Source organism: Schistocerca cancellata, chromosome 5, assembly GCF_023864275.1.
Source record: "Schistocerca cancellata isolate TAMUIC-IGC-003103 chromosome 5, iqSchCanc2.1, whole genome shotgun sequence".
NCBI classification, from domain to species: Eukaryota; Metazoa; Arthropoda; class Insecta; order Orthoptera; family Acrididae; genus Schistocerca; species Schistocerca cancellata.
This window is the reverse complement of record NC_064630.1, coordinates 137,969,453-137,992,109: the sequence shown is the minus strand read 5'-3', so window position 1 is coordinate 137,992,109 and position 22,657 is coordinate 137,969,453. Positions and strand designations below refer to the sequence as shown.

Here is a 22,657-nt window from a genome sequence, read left to right as displayed (position 1 = left end):
TCCGTTAGGACAGCGCGGCGAAAATTGGCGTCAGTGAGCTATGGCAGCAGACGGCCGACACGCGTGCCAATGCTGACAGCACGGCGTGACCAGCAGCGCCTCTCCTGCGCTCGTGCCCATATCGTTTGGACCCTTGACGGCTGGGAAACCGTGTCCTGGTCAGATGAATCCCAATTTCAGTGGTTGTGTTAGGTTTCGCATGTGGCAGAATCTCACGTAGCCACGGACCCAGGTTGTCGACAAGGCAGTGTACAAGCTGATGATGGCTCCATAATGGCGTGGGCTGCGTTTACATACACTCCTGGAAATGGAAAAAAGAACACATTGACACCGGTGTGTCAGACCCACCATACTTGCTCCGGACACTGCGAGAGGGCTGTACAAGCAATGATCACACGCACGGCACAGCGGACACACCAGGAACCGCGGTGTTGGCCGTCGAATGGCGCTAGCTGCGCAGCATTTGTACACCGCCGCCGTCAGTGTCAGCCAGTTTGCCGTGGCATACGGAGCTCCATCGCAGTCTTTAACACTGGTAGCATGCCGCGACAGCGTGGACGTGAACCGTATGTGCAGTTGACGGACTTTGAGCGAGGGCGTATAGTGGGCATGCGGGAGGCCGGGTGGACGTACCGCCGAATTGCTCAACACGTGGGGCGTGAGGTCTCCACAGTACATCGATGTTGTCGCCAGTGGTCGGCGGAAGGTGCACGTGCCCGTCGACCTGGGACCGGACCGCAGCGGCGCACGGATGCACGCCAAGACCGTAGGATCCTACGCAGTGCCGTAGGGGACCGCACCGCCACTTCCCAGCAAATTAGGGACACTGTTGCTCCTGGGGTATCGGCGAGGACCATTCGCAACCGTCTCCATGAAGCTGGGCTACGGTCCCGCACACCGTTAGGCCGTCTTCCGCTCACGCCCCAACATCGTGCAGCCCGCCTCCAGTGGTGTCGCGACAGGCGTGAATGGAGGGACGAATGGAGACGTGTCGTCTTCAGCGATGAGAGTCGCTTCTGCCTTGGTGCCAATGATGGTCGTATGCGTGTTTGGCGCCGTGCAGGTGAGCGCCACAATCAGGACTGCATACGACCGAGGCACACAGGGCCAACACCCGGCATCATGGCGTGGGGAGCGATCTCCTACACTGGCCGTACACCACTGGTGATCGTCGAGGGGACACTGAATAGTGCACGGTACATCCAAACCGTCATCGAACCCATCGTTCTACCATTCCTAGACCGGCAAGGGAATTTGCTGTTCCAACAGGACAATGCACATCCGCATGTATCCCGTGCCACCCAACGTGCTCTAGAAGGTGTAAGTCAACTACCCTGGCCAGCAAGATCTCCGGATCTGTCCCCCATTGAGCATGTTTGGGACTGGATGAAGCGTCGTCTCACGCGGTCTGCACGTCCAGCACGAACGCTGGTCCAACTGAGGCGCCAGGTGGAAATGGCATGGCAAGCCGTTCCACAGGACTACATCCAGCATCTCTACGATCGTCTCCATGGGAGAATAGCAGCCTGCATTGCTGCGAAAGGTGCATATACACTGTACTAGTGCCGACATTGTGCATGCTCTGTTGCCTGTGTCTATGTGCTGTGGTTCTGTCAGTGTGATCATGTGATGTATCTGACCCCAGGAATGTGTCAATAAAGTTTCCCCTTCCTGGGACAATGAATTCACGGTGTTCTTATTTCAATTTCCAGGAGTGTAGAATGGACTGTGTGCTCCGTTATGTTCAGCTACTTGGAGACCATTTGCAACCATTCATAGTTTTGATGTTCCCAAGCAACGATTGGATGACAATGCGCCATGTCACCGCGCCGCTGTTGTTCGCAGCTGGTCTGAAGAAGATACTGGACACTTCGAGCGAATTATTTGGCCACCCAGATAGCGCGACATGAATCCATCTACATCTACATTTACATGAATACTCTGCAAATCACACTGAAGTGCCTGGCAGAGGGTTCATCGAACCACCTTCACAATTCTCTGTTATTCCAATCTCGTATAGCGCGCGGAAAGAATGAACAGCTATATCTTTCCGTACGAGCTCTGAATTCCCTTATTTTATCGTGGTGATCGTTCCGCCCTATGTAGGTCGGTGTCAAAAAATGTTTTCGCATTCGGAGGAGAAAGCTGGTGATTGGAATTTCGTGAGAAGATTCCGTCGCAACGAAAAACGCCTTTCTTTTAATGATTTCCAGCCCAAATCCCTTATCATTTCTGTGACACTCTCTCGCTGATTTCGCGATAATACAAAACGTGCTGCCTTTCTTTGAACTTTTTCGATGTACTCCGTCAGTCCTACCTGGTAAGGATCCCACACCGTGCAGCAGTATTATAAAAGAGGACGGACAAGCGTAGTGTAGGCAGTCTCCTGAGTAGGTCTGTTACATTTTCTAAGTGTCCTGCCAATAAAACGCAGCCTTTGGTTAGCCTTCCCCACAACATGTTCTATTTAAGTTGTTCGTAATTGTAATACCTAGGTATTTAGTTGAATTTACAGCTTTTAGATTAGACTGATTTATCGTGTAACTGAAGTTTAACGAGTTCCTTTTAGTACTCGTGTGGATGACCTCACACTTTTCGTTATTTAGAGTCAACTGCCACTTTTCGCACCATTCAGATATTTTTTCTAAATCGTTTTGCAGTTTGTTTTGATCTTCTGATGACTTTATTAGTCGATAAACCACAGCGTCATCTGCAAACAACCGAAGACGGCTGCTCAGATTGTCTCCCAAATCGTGTATACAGATAAGGAGCAGTAAAGGGCCTAAACACTACCTTGGGGAACGCCTGAAATCACTTCTGTTTTACTCGATGACTTTCCGTCAATTACTACGAACTGTGACCTCTCTGAGAGGAAATCGCAAATCCAGTCACGTAACTGAGACGATATTCCTAAGCACGCAATTTTACTACGAGCCGCTTGTGTGGTACAGTGTCAAAAGCCTTCCGGAAATCCAGGAATACGGAATCGATCTGAAATCCCTTGTCAATAGCACTCAGCACTTCATGTGAATAAAGAGCTAGTTGTGTTTCACGGTGTAACCTCCCCCTCACTTATCGACCTTAATGACAGTGAAAAATTAAACCGCGTGTACCTAATGGAAATTTGGGAAAAGCAATCGTCACCGAAGTTAATTTGTCGGTAAAGAGGGAGGAAAGGGTTACATCTAAATGAAAGGAAAAATGCAAATGAAACTGGTGGAAATTAATTTTGGAAAAGGGGTAAAGTTAATAAAGAAAGTAAATGTGCGGCCGTTACGTTAACAATCAACTAGCGGTAATTAGATATTTGGGATTTGGGGGAAATTACGGTCGCCAATCCTAAGGACAATTACTATAGTAACTGAAAAAAAAGGTTATTACACATATAATCAGCACTAGAAGCGTGGCAACTGAAGGTTGACACGTGTAGTGTGAAAACTGAAAGTTTGTCAGAAGTAATAAATTTCGCTACACTCTGACTTAATTTAGCAAAAGAATTAATAAAACAGGAAAATCGAAAGTTAATTTAGTGACTGAAGTTAATAGTGAGCTTTCTTTCTGAAGCACATCGAAATTCAGTAAAATACAGTTAGTCTTGGACTACGCAATTTAGAAAGAAGAGATTTAACTTTGAACTTGAATTAAACGATTCTGAACAATTAACAATAGTAAAATTTAGTACGTACCAAGCTGAGCTGCAGTCACAGGTAACTAAAATACGGTAACAAAACTCGCACTCTTAATTTGTGCTTGTGCAATCTAAATATTGTAGCCAGCTATGAATACCTTAACTGAACTTTGAAATTAAAGCAGTGAAATAAAATGATGCTGGCGTTTGAATTTCAACGACACTCGGGCTCATTTCGGAAAATGCAATTGGGACAATGAGCAACAAAGGTTCATGCTAAGTTGCTGTAATTATAGTTACGAAAATGGTACAGTTTGAAAAGCTGAGGTCTGCCATACAGTTCTAAAACTTTACGTGCTTCCAGTCTTCCTTGTTGGTTGATTGAAGGTTTGAAGCCGTCGATCGAGGAGGTGGCGACAGTCACTCATTTGTCGGCCGTCGCTGTTGCAGAAGCTGGATGTTGGCGCGCCTTCTTCTCGACACGGTCACCAGACGAAACGGGCTCTTGACGTGCGCCAGCTAATGCTTCCCGTCCGCGACACCATGTCAGAAACTATCATCGCAAGTCGAGCGCAATTACATGCTGCCAAACCCCGAAAGCGCGGCAACTCGCGGGAGCTTTACCCAACACACCTGCTCCACTCGCTACTCCAGCCAGACTCCCTCTGCCCGCGCTCCACGCGACCGAGTTAACACTACCCAAAGATCCTAAACACTTTCGTTCTTCACACGACCTATCGATGTAATCGTTCGATAGCAGTTTTCCCTAGGCAAGACCCAGCGTAAAAATACAAATAATATTTACGAAACAAACCAATTATACATCGACATAAATGCATATATATATATATATATATATATATATATATATATATATATATATATATATATATATATATATATACAAATAGTAAAACAATTACAATATGTAAAGACACAGAAATGTCATATATTCAGGTAACAAAAATAAGGAAAACAAATTTATAGTACAATAGATGGAAATAAGAGGATATGCATTTCCGGTGTTACAACGGGAACGGTGTTTTCGAAACACATGTTGACTGTATGTCAATAGACCGTTTCCTTCGAGGTAATTCATAATGTTCGAACACAATATATGTTCTAAAATCCTGCTGCATATCGACGTTAACGATATGGGCCTGTAATTTAGTGGATTACTCCTACTACCTTTCTTGAATATTGGTGTGACCTGTGCAACTTTCCAGTCTTTGGGTACGGATGTTTCGTCGAGCGAACGGTTGTATATGATTGTTAAGTATGGAGCTAATGCATCAGCATATTCCGAAAGGAACTTAATTGGTATACAGTCTGGACCAGAAGACTTGCTTTTATTAAGCGATTTGAGTTGCTTCACTACTCCGAGGTTATTTACTTCTACGTTATTCATGTTGGCAGCTGTTCTCGATTCGATTTCTGGAATATTTACTTCGTCTTCTTTTGTGAAGGCATTTCGGAAGGCTGTGTTTAGTAAATCTGCTTTGGCAGCACTGTCTTCGATAGTGTCTCCATCCAGAGAAGGCATTGATTGTATCTTGCCGCTAACATACTTCACATAGGACCAGAATCTCTTCGGATTTTCTGCCAGGTTTCGAGACCAAGTTTCGTTGTGGAAACTGTTATGGGCGTCTCGCATTGAACTCCGCGTCAAGTTTCGAGCTTCTGTAAAGGATCGCCAATCTTGCGGATTTTGCGTCTGTTTAAATTTGGCATGTTTGTTTCGTTGTTTCTGCAACAGTGTTCTAACCTGTTTTGTGTACCAAGGAGGATCAGCTCCGTCGTTCGTTAGTTTATTTGGTATAAACCTCTCAATTACTGCCGATACTATTTCTTTGAATTTAAGCCACACCCGGTCTACACTTACATTATTAATTTAGAATGAGTGTAGATTGTCTCTCAGGAAGGCGTCAAGTGAATTTTTATTTGCTTTTTTGAATTGGTATATTTTTCGCTTATTTTTCGAGGATTTGGGGATTACAATATTGAATCTCGCTACGACAACCCTGTGTTCACTAATCCCTATATCGATTTTTATGCTAGTTGTTAACTCATGATTGTATGTTGCTAAGAGGTCAAGTGTGTTTTCACAACCGTTTACTATTCGCGTGGGCTCATGAACTAACTGCTCGAAATAATTTTCAGAGAATGCGTTTAGCACAATTTCTGATGATATTTTATGCGTACCTCCGGAATTAAACATGTATTTTCGCCAACATATCGAGGGTAAATTAAAGTCACCACTAACTATTATCGTATGAGTCGGGTACGTGTTTGAAATCAAACTCAATTTTTCTTTGAACCTTTCAGAAAAGTTATGGTACATGATCGAGAGGTCAGTACGTGCACAAACTCCTGCTCCGGCAACACTCCCGCAATTATGGACGGGTATAAAGGCAGGTAAGGGGTAAGATAGATACTGCCTACAGGAAAATTAAAGAGACCTTTGGAAGAAAGAGAGCCACTTGTATGAATACCAAGAGCTCAAGTGGAAACCCAGTTCGAAGCAAAGAAGGAAAGCAGAAAGGTGGAAGAAGTAGAGGCTTTATACAAGTGCGGTGTACTTGAGGACAATATTATGCAAATGGAAGAGGATGTAGATGAAGATGAAATGGGAGATACGATACTGCGTGAAGAGTTCGACAGAGCACTGAAAGACCTGAGTCGAAACAAGGTCCTGGGAATAGACAACATTCCATTAGAACTACTGACAGCCTTGGGAGAGCCAGTCCTAACAAAACTCTACCATCTAGTGAGCAAGATGTATAAGACAGGCGAAATACCATCAGACTTCAAGAAGAATATAATAATTCCAATCCCAAAAAAAAAAGAAGGTGTTGACAGACGTGAAAATTACCGAACTATCAATTTAATAAGTGACAGCTGCAAAATACTAACGCGAATTCTTTAAAGACGAATGGAAAAACTGGTAGAAGCCGATCTCGGGGAAGATCAGTTTGGATTCCGTAGAAATATTGGAACACGTGAGGCAGTACTGACCATTACGACTTATCTTAGAAAAAAGATTAAGGAAAGGCAAACCTACGTTTCTAGCATTTGTAGACTTAGAGGAAGCTTTTGACAATGTTGACTGGAATACTCTCTTTCAAATTCTGAAGGTGGCAGGGGTAAAATACAGGGAGCGATAGGCTATTTACAATTTGTACAGAAACCAGATCGCAGTTATAAGAGTCGAGGGGTATGAAAGGGAAGCAGTGGTTGGGAAGGGAGTGAGACAGGGTTGTAGCCTCTCCACGATGTTATTCAATCTGTATATTGAGCAGGCAATAAAGGAAACAAAAGAAAAGTTCGGAGTAGGTATTAAAATTCATGGAGAAGAAATAAAAACTTTAAGGTTCGCCGATGACATTGTAATTGTGTCAAGAGACAGCAAAGGACTTTGAAGAGCAGTTGAACGGAATGGACAGTGTCTTGAAAGGAGGGTATAAGATGAACATCAACAAAAGCAAAACGAGGATAATGGAATGTAGTCGAATTAAGTCAGGTGATGCTGAGGGAATTAGATTAGGAAATGAGCCACTTAAAGTAGTAAAGGAATTTTGCTAGTTAGGGAGCAAAATAACTGATGACGGTCGAAGAAGCGAGGATATAAAATGTAGACTGGCAATGGCAAGGAAAGCGTTTCTGAAGAAGAAAATTTTTTTAACATCAGGTATAGATTTAAATGTCAGGAAGTCGTTTCTGAAGGCATTTGTATGGACTGTAGCCATGTATGGAAGTGAAACGTGGACGATAAATAGTTTAGACAAGAAGAGAATAGAAGCTTTCGAAATGTGGTGCTACAGAAGAATGCTGAAGATTAGATGGGTAGATCACATAACTAATGAGGAGGTATTGAATAGAATTGGGGAGAAGAGGAGCTTGTGGCACAACTTGACTAGAAGAAGGGATCGGTTGGTAGGACATGTTCTGAGACATCGAGGGATCACCAATTTAGTACTGGAGGGCAGCAAGGAGGGTAAAAATCGTAGAGGGAGACCAAGAGATAATACATTAAGCAGATTAAGAAGGATGTAGGCTGCAGTAGGTACTGGGAGATGAAGAAGCTTGCACATGATAGAGTAGCACGAAGAGCTGCATCAAACCAGTCTCAGGACTGAAGACCACAACAACAACAACAACAAGGCAGCATGGCTCAATATTTCTGCAAGGGACTGCCAATGACTTGTTGAGTCCATGTCACGTTGAGGTGCTCCACTATGCAGGGCACAAGGAGGCCCGACACAATATTTGGAGGTATCCCGTGACTTTCGTCACATCACTGTATATCTTTCAGGGGAGCGAAGCCACCTTACCTCTCGGAAAGTATGTGTAAAGAGAGGCACGCCGAGCTTACGGGCCGCCACTGTGCGGGGCCCGTATTTAGACGTGCCTGTGGTGACGGCAGGTGTTTCGCGGAAGAGCTATCCCTCGCCAGGATTCCCCGCGTGGCCCGGTGGCCCCACGAGGCAGCCGAGCGCAGCGCAGCGCTCCCAAGGCCGCCCGCCGCCGTCTGGGCCGTTGCGTCACATCCTGTGCCGTCCCTTCCCTTCCCGTCCCGTCCCGGCCTGTCCTGTCCTGTCGTGGCGGCCGCTGCGTGGGCGTCGCGGTCCGGCGAGTCCTGCGGCAGCGCCCATGTGCGCCGTCCGCTGGTACCGGCGCCTCCCCGACGCCGAAGACGACGACAGCGACAACCTCTATCACGTACGTTACGTAGCGCGCTTCACGCACGCAGGGTGCCAGCCGCGACAGCAGCCGGCGGCTCCGCGGTCTCGCCGTCAACCAACAAAAAACACTATTGTCCCATGCTGTTTGCGGCAAGATGCAGTTTCTCTTTCCGAAGTGCTTGGAAAAGTTGGCCGCAAACCGCTGACTCGCACACCAAATAGGGATACAGTTTATTGACGCTAAGTTCTCTCTCGTGCATGATTCAAATGTAGGCTTACCAAATTTTTTGTAAAAATGTTTCCACTCCATTGCCTGGCTGATGCAGCAACCGTTTTCCAACCAACACTGTTTTTTTTAAATGTTTTTTTCGCTCCAACCAAAGACACAATGCCATTTTTTCCCTCGCCATCTTAGGACACAGTTTTAAAATTACTTAAAAGTGTTAACAGCTTGTTGTTGTTGTTGTTGTGGTGGTGTTCTTCAGTCCGAAGACTGGTTTGACGCAGCTCTCCATGCCGTACAGTACAGTTGCATACCACCGGGAGAAATTACGGCTGTAGTTTCCCCTTGCTTTCAGCTGTTCGCAGTACCAGCGCACCAAGGCCATTTTGACTGATGCTACAACGCCAGTTCAGTCACTCATCTAGACTGTTGCCCCTGCTACTACTGAAAGAGCTGATTTTCCTCTTCAGGAAGCATACATTTGTCTGGCCTCTCAACGGATACTCCTCTAATATGGTTGCCCACACAGTACGGTACCTGTATCGTTGAGGCACAAAAACCATCCAATCATGGTGGAAGCGGCGGGGGGGGGGGGGGGGGGGGCTGCGTAACAGTTTACTGAAACATTGAACTTCATTTATTCAGTTGTATTTTTCACTACACGTGACGTCACACCGTCAAAATTGCTGTTAGTGTTATCAGCAGTCTAACAAACCAACTATTCTTCACGTTTGTATTTTTTGGCAAATTGCAAAAGATACTAAGTCAAAGTTTAAACAATTTCACCCGACACTTTCTAAATATTTAGCAGTTTAGCTTGAACTCCCTTCTCGTGACTTACAACAATCGGAACAAGTTTAACTTCTGTTTGAGCTACCCATCATTCCTGTTACATAATTTATGTTTTCGAAAGAACGCAGGACATTATCATGATACGGCGAAACAACATTAACTATAATTGACGCGGTCTTGGTTCTAGTAGATGAATCATTTGGGCCATATAATTTTTAGCCAGTTCAAAAGTACAATCTGATGTTTTGAAACTGAGTACGTGTCTAGCAGTGTGGGATGAAAATGTAGCCTCTTTAGCAGGACACTCCAAATCGCTGCTATTCCGTCCCCGTTTCTACACTCCTGGAAATGGAAAAAAGAACACATTGACACCGGTGTGTCAGACCCACCATACTTGCTCCGGACACTGCGAGAGGGCTGTACAAGCAATGATCACACGCACGGCACAGCGGACACACCAGGAACCGACGTGTTGGCCGTCGAATGGCGCTAGCTGCGCAGCATTTGTGCACCGCCGCCGTCAGTGTCAGCCAGTTTGCCGTGGCATACGGAGCTCCATCGCAGTCTTTAACACTGGTAGCATGCCGCGACGGCGTGGGCGTGAACCGTATGTGTAGTTGACGGACTTTGAGCGAGGGCGTATAGTGGGCATGCGGGAGGCCGGGTGCACGTACCGCCGAATTGCTCAACACGTGGGGCGTGAGGTCTCCACAGTACATCGATGTTGTCGCCAGTGGTCGGCGGAAGGTGCACGTGCCCGTCGACCTGGGACCGGACCGCAGCGACGCACGGATGCACGCCAAGACCGTAGGATCCTACGCAGTGCCGTAGGGGACCGCACCGCCACTTCCCAGCAAATTAGGGACACTGTTGCTCCTGGGGTATCGGCGAGGACCATTCGCAACCGTCTCCATGAAGCTGGGCTACGGTCCCGCACACCGTTAGGCCGTCTTCCGCTCACGCCCCAACATCGTGCAGCCCGCCTCCAGTGGTGTCGCGACAGGCGTGAATGGAGGGACGAATGGAGACGTGTCGTCTTCAGCGATGAGAGTCGCTTCTGCCTTGGTGCCAATGATGGTCGTATGCGTGTTTGGCGCCGTGCAGGTGAGCGCCACAATCAGGACCGCATACGACCGAGGCACACAGGGCCGACACCCGGCATCATGGTGTGGGGAGTGATCTCCTACACTGGCCGTACACCACTGGTGATCGTCGAGGGGACACTGAATAGTGCACGGTACATCCAAACCGTCATCGAACCCATCGTTCTACCATTCCTAGACCGGCAAGGGAACTTGCTGTTCCAACAGGACAATGCACGTCCGCATGTATCCCGTGCCACCCAACGTGCTCTAGAAGGTGTAAGTCAACTACCCTGGCCAGCAAGATCTCCGGATCTGTCCCCCATTGAGCATGTTTGGGACTGGATGAAGCGTCGTCTCACGCGGTCTGCACGTCCAGCACGAACGCTGGTCCAACTGAGGCGCCAGGTGGAAATGGCATGGCAAGCCGTTCCACAGGACTACATCCAGCATCTCTACGATCGTCTCCATGGAAGAATAGCAGGCTGCATTGCTGCGAAAGGTGGATATACACTGTACTAGTGCCGACATTGTGCATGCTCTGTTGCCTGTGTCTATGTGCCTGTGGTTCTGTCAGTGTGATCATGTGATGTATCTGACCCCAGGAATGTGTCAATAAAGTTTCCCCTTCCTGGGACAATGAATTCACGGTGTTCTTATTTCAATTTCCAGGAGTGTATATTTGGATTTAAAAACGTCTCTGATGTTTGGCGAAGCAGTAAAATTAGTAGGAGTCCTATGTTTAGCTGTTTTCACGTGGTCTTTAATATCATCCTTTCGTTTATGTGCAACAGGAAATTCTCCATTACATAGTTTGCAATAACAGCGTCCATTGTAATTGTCATTACGCAGCTTCAAAAATTTACATTTTTGTTGCAGGTTAGCATGAAACACACACTTTCTTTCGCCCATTGCTAAACGACAAGACAAAAAAACGAGTAGACCTAAAATGATTAAAAACTTGTAGACGAGTTACTTCACATACGAAAACGGCATAAACGCACTGCCCATGTTGTGTTGCCAAAAGACTAATCGAAAAGTTGTCTCTCTCCGCTGAGAGAGGCAAAACTGTAAGAGAACGTTAAAAAATGCGATGTCGAGCATATAGGTCTCAATTAAAAAAAAAATCCTCGCTAGCCGTAAAATTCTCAAATCCCGGACATGTTTGCAACCCTGGACGTTACGCCGGAAAGTACCGAAATAGCACGAGTATCCGGGCCAATCCCGGACGTACGGTAAGCCTATTCTTATGGTAGCGATCTTCGTCTGTATCTGTACTCTGTAAGCCACCTTATGGGATGTGGCAGGCGGTACTCTGTACATTACCGTCACTTCGCCCTATACTTGTTCCAGTCGCGAACGGTCCGTGGGAAGAACGGTTGCTTATAAACCTCCGCGTGAGCTCAAACATCTCGAATGTTACCTCCATGGTCTTTTCACGAGCTATACATAGAAGGAAGCGATCTACTTATAGACTCTTGTAGGAAAGCACGCTCCCGGATTTGCGTCAGTGAACCACGTCGTGTTTCACAACCGATCTCTCGTAACGTCTCGCTCTGGAGGTGGATGAGGATCTGTGACGCTTTCGCGCTTACAAAGCGACTTTGTGACGAAACGCGGTGATTTTTTTCGATCTTTTACTATCTTCTCAGTCTTTTCTGATACAGGTCACAGACTGAATATCAGTATTCAAATATCGGTCGAAAGGCGGTTTTCTAAGTTACCTCCAGCGTTGAGTGGATTGCACTTCCACAGGATTCTTCTAATGACTCTTTCTGCCTTATCTACGTTTAGTTTTATGTGGGTATTCTCTTTTGTAATTACCTAGAATTCACACTCCCGTCTATTTAATGCATGTGACTGTTTTCTAACGCCCGTTTGGCAGTCCTGTAATCATGCAGTAACCGATCTGTCCATCTATTTACGCATGCGTTACATTTGCTACTGTTGAGGGTCGACCGTCAATCTTCCAACTGTCGGTCCTCTGCAGATCTTCCTAGATTTCTTTATAATTTTCTAGCGCTGCGACTTCTCCGTATACAACAGTGTCATCCACGAACAGCCTCACGGAACTTCCGACATTATCCATTAGCTCTTTTTGTAATACATTACAATCACAGTACTTTGCATTGTTTCCGAGTCTTGTATACACATAATTTTCGTATTTGTGGATCATCGTAGTAAAAGAGTACATTTGCCTAAGCTAAATGTAATTGGCCTTTGGCAAGATTCGCACTGTCAGAATTATGGACTACTCTAGTATCAGCCAGTTTCTCATGACGTCAGTGGAAGATTTTTAGGAATCTTAGCATGTAATCAATTAATAATCAGAGTGCAGAACCAAATAGATTAATGTAATTAGCAGAGGAAGAAGCAATGTCGAGAGGAACGTTTTGCTCCTAAATCTAAAGCTAATCACTTTGTAAACAAATTTGGCTGAAATGCTAACTCTTAGTGGGAGGTGCTCTGGAAGAGGCAAATAAAACTTTTTGAAGAGTGCGGTTTTCACTTGTTTGGTTTTGGCTAGATATGTCTCCTTGGCAGATGCACTGTGTTAGCTTTTAGAGATGGACGGAGAAGTATTTCTTCAAAGAAACCGCTTTAACGAGGCTTGGTTGAAATGGAAAAGTGTTGTCGCTATGGAAATTAGCATTTCACCTCTGACTGGACACTTTAATCATTATTCCTTGTCGTTACTCTCCAAGATCTTGAGGATATTGATTGATAGTACCAGGCAGTTATGAGTGCATAGGGCAGTCGAAGTCGTCTTCCAGTCCACTGGTCAAAATTTAAGTTTTCCTGGTGGGTTTGTGTAGCAAGTGGCCTCAGAATAATGAGTAGAGACAGTTTGAAAATGACTCGTAGGCCAAAGCGTGGGAGGCGACTCTTATTATAATAATTTGATGGCCACAGCAGTCAAGCAAGTTATCTGCTTTAATATGTACACAAACAAATACACTTCCACACACGCTGCACTCTCAGTTTTTTTGAGCGACATATTGTTCCTGTATTAAATTAAAAACTATTCCATCCCGTGCTCCTGACCAATGATTCTCTGGAGGTTTTCATTGGTTGTAAGGCGATTTACGCAACTGGAAAACACCTTCCCAATTTTCCCAATTGGGACCCCGGCCTTCTCCACCAGCTTGCCTAGTGTTTGGCTGAAAAGTCCTGACTCTGTAATGGGTTCTTACTGAAAGGGCCCACGCTTCCAGGGTAACGAAGAAAAAAAAATTCATGAGTGATGGAGGCTGATCCAGGTTGGCAGTAAAACGTTCATTTGTCACGGCCATTGAGTCGTATAGCAGAATGACAAATGTAACACATCTTCGTCGCTCCTCCCTCCACGTTCCATAGTCACCTGCTGTGGAATCTGTATCGATGAATTCCACACCGACCAGTGGATTTATGGCAACTTTACCTAGACCCTTTCTCACGTCGTCTGCCGTATCGAGACAATGTCAACTCCTACACAGAAGATGTCAAGAACCATTAGGGTCAAAATTACGCACTTGTTAGTGGAATCTGAACTCAGAAGTTTCAGATAAGGAACTGATAGTCGGAAATTAGTATTTACTTTTTAACTGAGATAAAAAAACTTAAAATTGTAGCAACAGTTCGAAGTTACGACTGCCATTCAGAGTGCATACATTTCGACGTAGTCCATTGACAGAATTGGGGGCGCAAAATCATTAGGACTCGCTGATTCCACGCGTTGTTTGTGAGAGAGGTGAGACTGCTGCTCCGCCAGTAGTCTCTTTTATCTTTACACATGTTCAAATTTTCCGGGAACTACACCTGTCGCTTGTGCATACAAGTTCATATAATCCATATCCGATACCCAATCATGAATTGTAAACAGTGATAAATTCGTCGTTCCGAAATGTTTTCAATGTCAATGCGGCAGGCAATTGTTTCATAGGAGACATAAGCGGTTTACAAACAAGTTCTTCAAAAGCATTGCTCTTTCAAGAATCGGAACATTTGAAATATTCGTTTTCAACCACTGGTTAATTGCCCTCCAAATACTCGCTTTAGGATCCTGTACCGTCCGTATAATTTTGAGCATAAACCTTTGGAAACACTATACGGAACAATACCAAGTGCCGGTACTTCTCTAAGGGCCAGTAAGTACTTGGACAATATCAGCTAGCAGAAGGGGAAAATCGCACGTGGGCAAGTTGGCGAAAACTATACGTTGTTATATTTCTATTAAGGCAAGGGCTATTAAAATTGGCCTCGTTCTTCTAGGTGACCATATTGTCTCTGATAAGTCAATGTTAAAGTACTATCACATGTCCTTACGAGCTAATGTTACCTTCATAGATGTCAGCGCGGAATTCGGAAATATTCAATAAATTCTACAATTGGCAGACGACAGATTCACTGCCACATCTTCTTCTCAAAGTAAATAATTTGACAAGGCGCAGTCACCCAGAAATTATAATACGTTCATTTTTAATATTAGAGCGGATTTGTCGGGCCACCCAGGATTTAACAACGGAGCAAACGCAGTTTGTCACACCGTAAGGAGATTTCCTGACGGACGCAGAAGATGCTTAGGCCGTACTTGGGAACTGGAGCGAGGGTGGGCGTTGTGTCAGCTCGTGCCAGCTACTTAGCAGTCAATTTTTTTAGTATCACACTTTTCACTCGTTGTTGGATCAGAACAAAATTAGATAGCTCGAAATTTTCGCGACTAAGCCGATTCGCTTCAGCCGAGTTTCGTTTATGATATAACAACTGAAATTGTCCTTCCATGTCATCGGTCTTGGGTACTTCCGTGAACATTTTTTCTATGTTCGTTATGTGTTGTATCACTGCCCTCGTCTTCTTAACGGGTTTGGAATGCCAATAAAATGGTGGCTCGTTCCGTTCCAGAAAGCTGTCAATGCTTCAGTATCTCGTTAAAGAAGCACTTCGCGTATTATTCTCGCAGCAAGAAGATCGTTCCTTTGTCTAGTATACATATCTGTAAGTGTTTATGAAATACTAGGCGTTACGTGGTGTACTGTGTAGTGCTATTTGTGTGTGACCACGTCCATCCAACTTGCATTCGATTTTTCATGGTTTCTCTGACACGATTAAAGCGAATGCCGAAACGGTTACTTTGAAAAAGAGACGGTCGATTTTCTTCTATATCCGCTGTCCCTAATTGCGCGTCGTCGTCGGTACGTTAAGCAATTACCTTTATTTTTTGTTGCAGTCCGGATGAATAAAATTCAACTCCATAATGCTGGTGGTATATTTCCACAAGGAACGTTGCCATGTGCTCAACAGCAAGTCCCTATTTACCCTTACAATACTCACGCTAGCCTTGTCACTGACAGTGCTTAAGTGACGAGAGATACTTGTGACCTCTGTCTTATCGTATTAGAGGTATACCCGAGCAGGAAGTTGACGCGGTGATTACCGACTAAGTGCCCATTTGGTGTTCGTTTGCTCGCGTTAGTATTTTCACAAAACAATGTCGCTTCAGAGAAATACACGTTTCCCTATTACGTCTTGCAGTCCCATACGCTACGGATATTTAACAGCTTCAAAAAAGTGGTTCAAATGGCTCTGAGCACTATGGGACTTAACATCTGAGGTCATCAGTCCCCTAGAACTTAAAACGACTTAAACTTAATTAACCCAAGGACATCACACACATCCATGCCCGAGGCAGGATTCGAACCTGCGACCGTAGCGGTCGCGCGGTTCCAGACTGAAGCGCCTAGAACGGCTCGGCCACATCGGCCGGCCTTAACAGCTTCGTTTAACCACTACTGTAGTGTGTCGCTGATAAATTAGGAAAAAAAGAGGACAGAGTATATAGCACAATAGTATTATTAGGAGCCAGTAGCTCTATATTGTAGGTGTGGTCTGTTAAATTAAGTCGTGCGAAACTAACAAGTCTCCCAACGACAGGTAATCGTCGGTGCGCCGTCGTTGGCTGTACTCGTAACACCCGTCTGAAATTTGCCAAGGGGTGCCCATCGTGATTGCATCTAAAGACGACATGCAAAGTTCATGGGAGAATCCTTGAGAAACAGCAGTGGAATAATGTCTGAACTTTCTAAAGAGGCAGGTCGGAATTAAAATGTATTTTTACATCTAATAAAGAAGATCAGAATGCTGCGGTAACCCAGCGGGCAAGTGTCAAGACCAGAAATATAAAGCTATGGGTTTAAACCCACAGTCGGTCCTAGCTTGTTTTCACCACTTGTCGTTTCTTTCACCTCTGGCAACATGTTGTTAACGTAAAATCCAAATTGCATCTTCGTGTGGAGCTCATGCGTAACTGTACGTCAACCACCCATTCCCCTCTCCTCAAATTGGTAGGTAAGGTAGTTCAACAAGGATGACTAGAAAATATCACATCTAACAGGTCTATATCTAGTGAAGCACTATGGTATTCAGAGCAACCTCCGAGTTGATGATACCTTCACTTAATAACAAGTGCGAAAGTGTTCGTTGAGCTTCATAAGCCAAAGATGGCATGAAATTACTAGTATTGGATTAAATTTCCTAGCTTGAAAAATATGGATCCAGATACAGATTTGTCAGTAATATCATACGATTGCCCATTACGTTACCACACCAAATCACAGGAACACGAAACTGCTGCTATGAGCCCACATACCAGTGATACAACAAAATCTTACTAAAGGGTACAGTCGTCCATTGGTGAACCTCCCGGAGACGAGACCGGCCGGGGTGGCCGAGCGGTTCTAGGCGCTACAGTCTGGAACCGCGCGACCGCTACGGTCGCAAGTTCGAATCCTACCTCAGGCATGGATGTGTGTGATGACCTTAGGTTAGTTAGGTTTACGTAGTTCTAAGTTCCAGGGGACTGATGACCTTAGCAGTTAAGTCCCATAGTGCTCAGAGCCATTTGAACCGGATACGAGACGAATAGCGAGTAGGATTTGTTCAAGTAAACAACCTAACTAACAGCTTTTATTGTAAGTCCACAGACTGCAAAAGTTGTGCAAAGGAAAACATTGTCCGTAGTAGGATCTTATATTTATTATCAATTGTGTCACTGTGATCGGTCGCCTAAAGGACTCGTCCGAAAATTACCGAAGTTTTTTATCTTGTTGTGTCCTGTTGACGACGCTAGGCGATTACTATTCGGTGAATTGTCACCCTTAGTCCTAAATGATTAAGAGATAGATATAGCACAGACGTAGGCTTTTATCTACATCCACATGTACACTCCCAAGCCGCGGTAAAGCGCATGTCGGATGCTACTTCATAGTGGAACAATGCCCAGCCACACATGGCGAGGAAATGTGCACGACTCTTATTCGAAGGCCTGCACATTCACCTAAACATGCGTCGAAAGAATGTGGTTGGGATATTATTAGTCGGTAATTTGTTCTTTACTGTTCACCGGCAACACCTGCGGATGCAGTGTGGGCGTACAGGCAAACCACGTGGATAAAGATGCGTCAGGAAGACACCTAGTTTCTCTGCTTCCAGGGCTCAACATTTGGAGGCTTTGGTTGCAGCATATTCTCAAAATCATAAAAAATGTATACCTTTTCAATCACTAATCCCCTCCTTGTTGACTGCAAACAAAAAAACAAAAAAATAACAAAAAATTGGGGTTCAGATGGCTCTGAGCACTATGGGACTTAACTTCCAAGGTCATCAGTCCCCTAGAACTTGGAACTACTTGAACCTAACTAACCTAAGGACATCACACACATCCATGCCCGAACCTGCGACCGTAGCGGTCACGCGGTTCCAGACTGTAGCGCCTAGAACCCCTCGGCCACCACGGCCGGCAAAAAATAACAAAACAGTGACAAGTTTCGTTGTATCGTCGTCGGTAACTTAAAGGTAATGTTGATACACGTATGTTGGCATATCTTCTGTTTAGAATCATGTGTTCACTAGATTCTTTTTTATTTTTCGTGTCTTGTATATCCCTCCTCCCCGTATTCTGCTCAGCTTGCCACGATTACCAATAGCTGACAACAATCGTTGGCATTTACTTATTACAACGGAGTGCCCTGTTGGCACACGCAATGCGGAGCTGCGTGTCGCAGTTGCAGAGCACGTCTCTTGCAGCCTTGGGGCCACCTTGCTGTGGGTCGCGGCTGAATGGATGGCCACATACTTGTCTACACATCCGCCGGCGTCTACGCGTGTCGCTGGCCTGTGTTCGCCTCCGCTTAAGCATTATCATCGTGGTACGGCCGATGACGGATAACGTCTCCTTTTGCCCTCAGGCAGATTTTTTGATAGCAGTTAGATCCCTTAAGTTAATCCTTCTTGAGGAATGTATAATTCTACGAAGCAAGTTTACAAATGCTATGAATCTTACGAGATACACAAAGCATTGTATGAGAACCAGGCGATAATGATTAGGTAGTGATAGCCTGAACGTGAACCGACTATAGTCATCTGAACAGTTGTGTTAGATGAACACATGAAGGGAGCACAGTAATGCTGAAAGTGTATAGTTTCCCACCAGCCGCACACCTTGCAAGAGAAACCGTTATTACTCGTCGACACAAAACGGCGGCATATCCTCTATGGACTCGTTCTGCGGCATCAAGGTGTCATCAATTTAGTACTGGAGGGAAGAGTGGAGGGTAAAAATCGTAGAGGGAGACCAAGAGATGAATACACTCCGCAGATTCAAAAGGATGTAGGTTGCAGTAACTACTGCAACTCGGAGATGAAGAGGATTGCACAGGATAGAGTAGCACGGAGAGCTGCATCAAACCAGTCACTGGACTGAAGACGATAACAACAACAACACCCTCTATAGACCAGAATCAAAAATTATAGTCAGTTGAAACAAACAATTTTTAAGTGTTGATTAGCAACACTGATGGTTATAAATAACTGCTTTTGGTGTTTACACGCTGTTGCAGGCCGTCGTATAATTACATGTGACATAATTACATACAGCGACCCAAAGTTTACAATTTGTAGAATTGACAAATCTTTGGTGGGGAGGGGGGGATTGTAAATGTTACGTTTCACATTGTTTTTGTTATTTGCTCTTTCTTTCAGTACGTACGAACTTTATTGTAGAATCCCTTATTTACGTGTGGTAATAAAAATTCATTTAGACAGAATTAAGTAAATTTAAAATTACGTGAACTTAGTCAACCCTCTCATGCTGATAAATTCATATTAACTGATTAAGAATGTTTAGTTGAGAATTAAATCTTTTACATAATTCGGCCTTGGCACACATTTTCTAAATGCAGTGGTTTTTTTTTAAATATTTAATGATTCTTTCCCGGCGTTAGCTATGGAACACAAGACTGTCTCTATTAGCTGAAAATGGTTACATATTGCCAAGCCGACGTTTAATTATCATTGATAAAACACACTTCACTATACATTTAAGTTATTTGAAAGAACCAACAAATTGTTAAATTTCAGTGTTAACTATCCGCCTATGAATGCACAAATGTGAAACTAGTAATAAATTCCGTCAGTCTCTGGATCGCTGTAAAAGAAGAACATTTTCTTAATTCACTGCTAATTTTTATCTGCTCCCGATTTACGGGTTTGGTTAATTTTTCTTAGCGGAACAATTTTTTAAATGTGCCGCCGCTGCAAATCGTTCGGTCGCGGCACAGCCCAGCAACACCAGCGACAATTGCTAAAAATGCTGAAAATTCTTTAAAGAAATATTATAGATGACATGGGCAAGCTAATTTACATTAATAATACACATTTTTGATAAATTATAATGTATTTAGACCACAACAATAATTCAACTTATATTAGTTTGTAATTTCTCCTCTAATGGCGGCTAAATCTAGATAGAGACAAATGAAGTCTACCCATTCATAAAATGCTACGTCACAGTTTCCTCTCTCTCTCAGCTCTCGAGGAAGAAGACAAAGAATGCACACTATGTATTCCTATTTATATCACTAACAACCGTTAATGTCTCTTTGCAATCTGCGGCTGTATTTTACATTTTTGTTATCGCAGATATTGACAAATTTCGTAATTACATTATGAGTATAGAAATATTACAATCATAAATACATCGAGAATATTACTACAGAAAATATTACAATAATAAAGAATGTCCTTTACACAAAATTAAATAATATTTTTTGTTAAATAATTACAGTATATACAAATTGCTTCATAGCGGCGTATATAGTACAATTAAATTTTAGTTTATTAATAGTGTGTGTGCTGCCAGGGAACGTTACAAACATCATCATCAGACACGTCTAAAAGGGATAAAAGTAATGTGAAAGCTTATTAATGAGAGTATTACGGTATTGTACAATACTACTGAACAGCATTAACGTGCGTGACCTGAGAAGCAGCTAAAAGTCAACGTATGTGTCTGCCTAAGCTAGCACACAAAACCAAAAAAAATTGTAGACAGGATAGGCATCGTCAAAAGATGTAATAACATAATAGCACAAATTACTCGTGACGTGGGGTGACTGTCAGCATACTGTGCTAGAAGCTGCAGTGTAGACAACTGAAGAGGTTTGGGTGCTAGGTGTCGCTTCCAGCACGCACATTTCACTATTGTGTCTTACAAAAACAATGATGGTTCAAATGGCTCTGGGCACTATGGGACTTAACATCTATGGTCATCAGTCCCCTAGAACTTAGAACTACTTAAACCTAACTAACCTAAGGACAGCACACAACACCCAGCCATCACGAGGCAGAGAAAATCCCTGACCCCGCCGGGAATCGAACCCGGGAACCCGGGCGTGGGAAGCGAGAATGCTACCGCACGACAAAAAACAATGATGCGGACATCAAAATTCTTCATAAGCTGAGAGGATATAACTACTACCTTCAGCCTCTATAGTTTCATGAAGTTCCGATAGGTGGCGGCGCTATATGTAGCCTTAAAAATAGCAGCTGTAACGAGGGTGCTTTCCAACGAGTTACCGAGCGAGGTGGCGCAGTGGTTAGCACACTGGACTCGCCTTCGGGAGGACGACGGTTCAATCCCGTCTCCGGCCATCCTGATTTAGGTTTTCCGTGATTTCCCTAAATCGCTTCAGGCAAATGCCGGGATGGATCCTTTGAAAGGGCACGGCCGATATCCTTCCCCATCCTTCCCTAACCCGAGCTTGCGCTCCGTCTATAATGACCTCGTTGTCGACGGGACGTTAAACACTAAATCTCCTCCTCCTCCTCCTCCTCCTTTCCAACGAGTTAGCCGTCATTGAGTTCCTTTTAGCGGAAAGCTAGACACCGCAGATATTCATAGCCGCTTGCAGAATGTCTACGGCGATCCGGCGGTGAATACAAGCACGGTAAGTCGTTCGGCGAGGCGTCTGTCGTAACCGCAACAAGGTCGCGCAAACCTGTCCGCTCTCCCACTCGCCGCACACAGCTGTGCTGCCATCAGGAAATCGAAGAAACGATGGCAGCGTGTTCGTCAGCACAAAAATGCAAACGAACTTCTCCTTCACTGTGACAACGCAAGGGCTCGTACACGTCTGTGCACCCGAGAAGAACTCAAAAACTTCGTTGGACTGTTCTTCTTCATCCATACAACAGCCTGGAACTCGCACATTTTGACTTCCATCTGTTTGACCCAATGAAGGAAGCAGTATGTGGATGAGGGGGAGGTTATTGATACAGCAAGATGCTGGCACCGACGTAGATCAGTAGAGCGGTACAATGCCGTCACACAGGCCCTACCAGTAAGGTGGCGTAAAGCCGTCGCATTCAACGGAGATTATGTTGAAAAATAGGATTTTGTAGTCAAGACTGGGGAATTGTATGTTGTATTGGAATCCTGAATAAAACCAACTTAATTTCAGGAAAAAGCGTGTTTTATCACTTACTGAACGCACCTCGTATATCGAGAAGTGGTTTTCGCTGGGTTATAGCGGACTATGACACCAGTTTTCTGGCATACACAGGTAATTTTTAACGTTTATAGTTGCCGAATTATGACACCGGTTATGTATTTTATTGGAACTACTCTGCAGTTTTGGAAAGAGCCTTCAAAGGGTTCTTAATCAACATAACAAGCGTGGAAGTTGATGTTATACTAAGAAGATAACAGAGCCACAAACCACTGTTACACTGTCGGGGAAAGGTCCCATAATTTTATGCCCTTTTGTACCAAGTGTAAACAAACACGTAACTTAGGTTGGGGGGGGGGGGTTAGGTTGTTTGGGGGAGGAGACCAGACAGCGAGGTCATCGGTCTCATCAGATTAGGGAAGGATGGGGAAGGATGTCGGCCGTGCCCTTTCAAAGCAACCATCCCGGCATTTGCCTGGAGCGATTTA

At 44.6% G+C, this 22,657-nt stretch overlaps 1 protein-coding gene across 2 annotated transcripts in view; it reads left to right on the top strand.

The window, feature by feature from the left end:
* The window catches only part of LOC126187871 (uncharacterized), a 332,017-nt gene that overhangs the window by 147,402 nt on the left and 161,958 nt on the right, over positions 1-22,657 (top strand). The window contains exon 1 of one of the 2 annotated variants that reach the window (XM_049929199.1): positions 8,232-8,347. The exons of the other annotated variant lie outside the window; for it this stretch is intronic. Coding sequence (XP_049785156.1) covers positions 8,279-8,347 — 69 coding nt within the window. The 5' untranslated portion in view covers positions 8,232-8,278. Of the gene's footprint in view, positions 1-8,231; positions 8,348-22,657 lie in introns of those variants that run through there. 2 annotated transcript variants of the gene reach the window in all.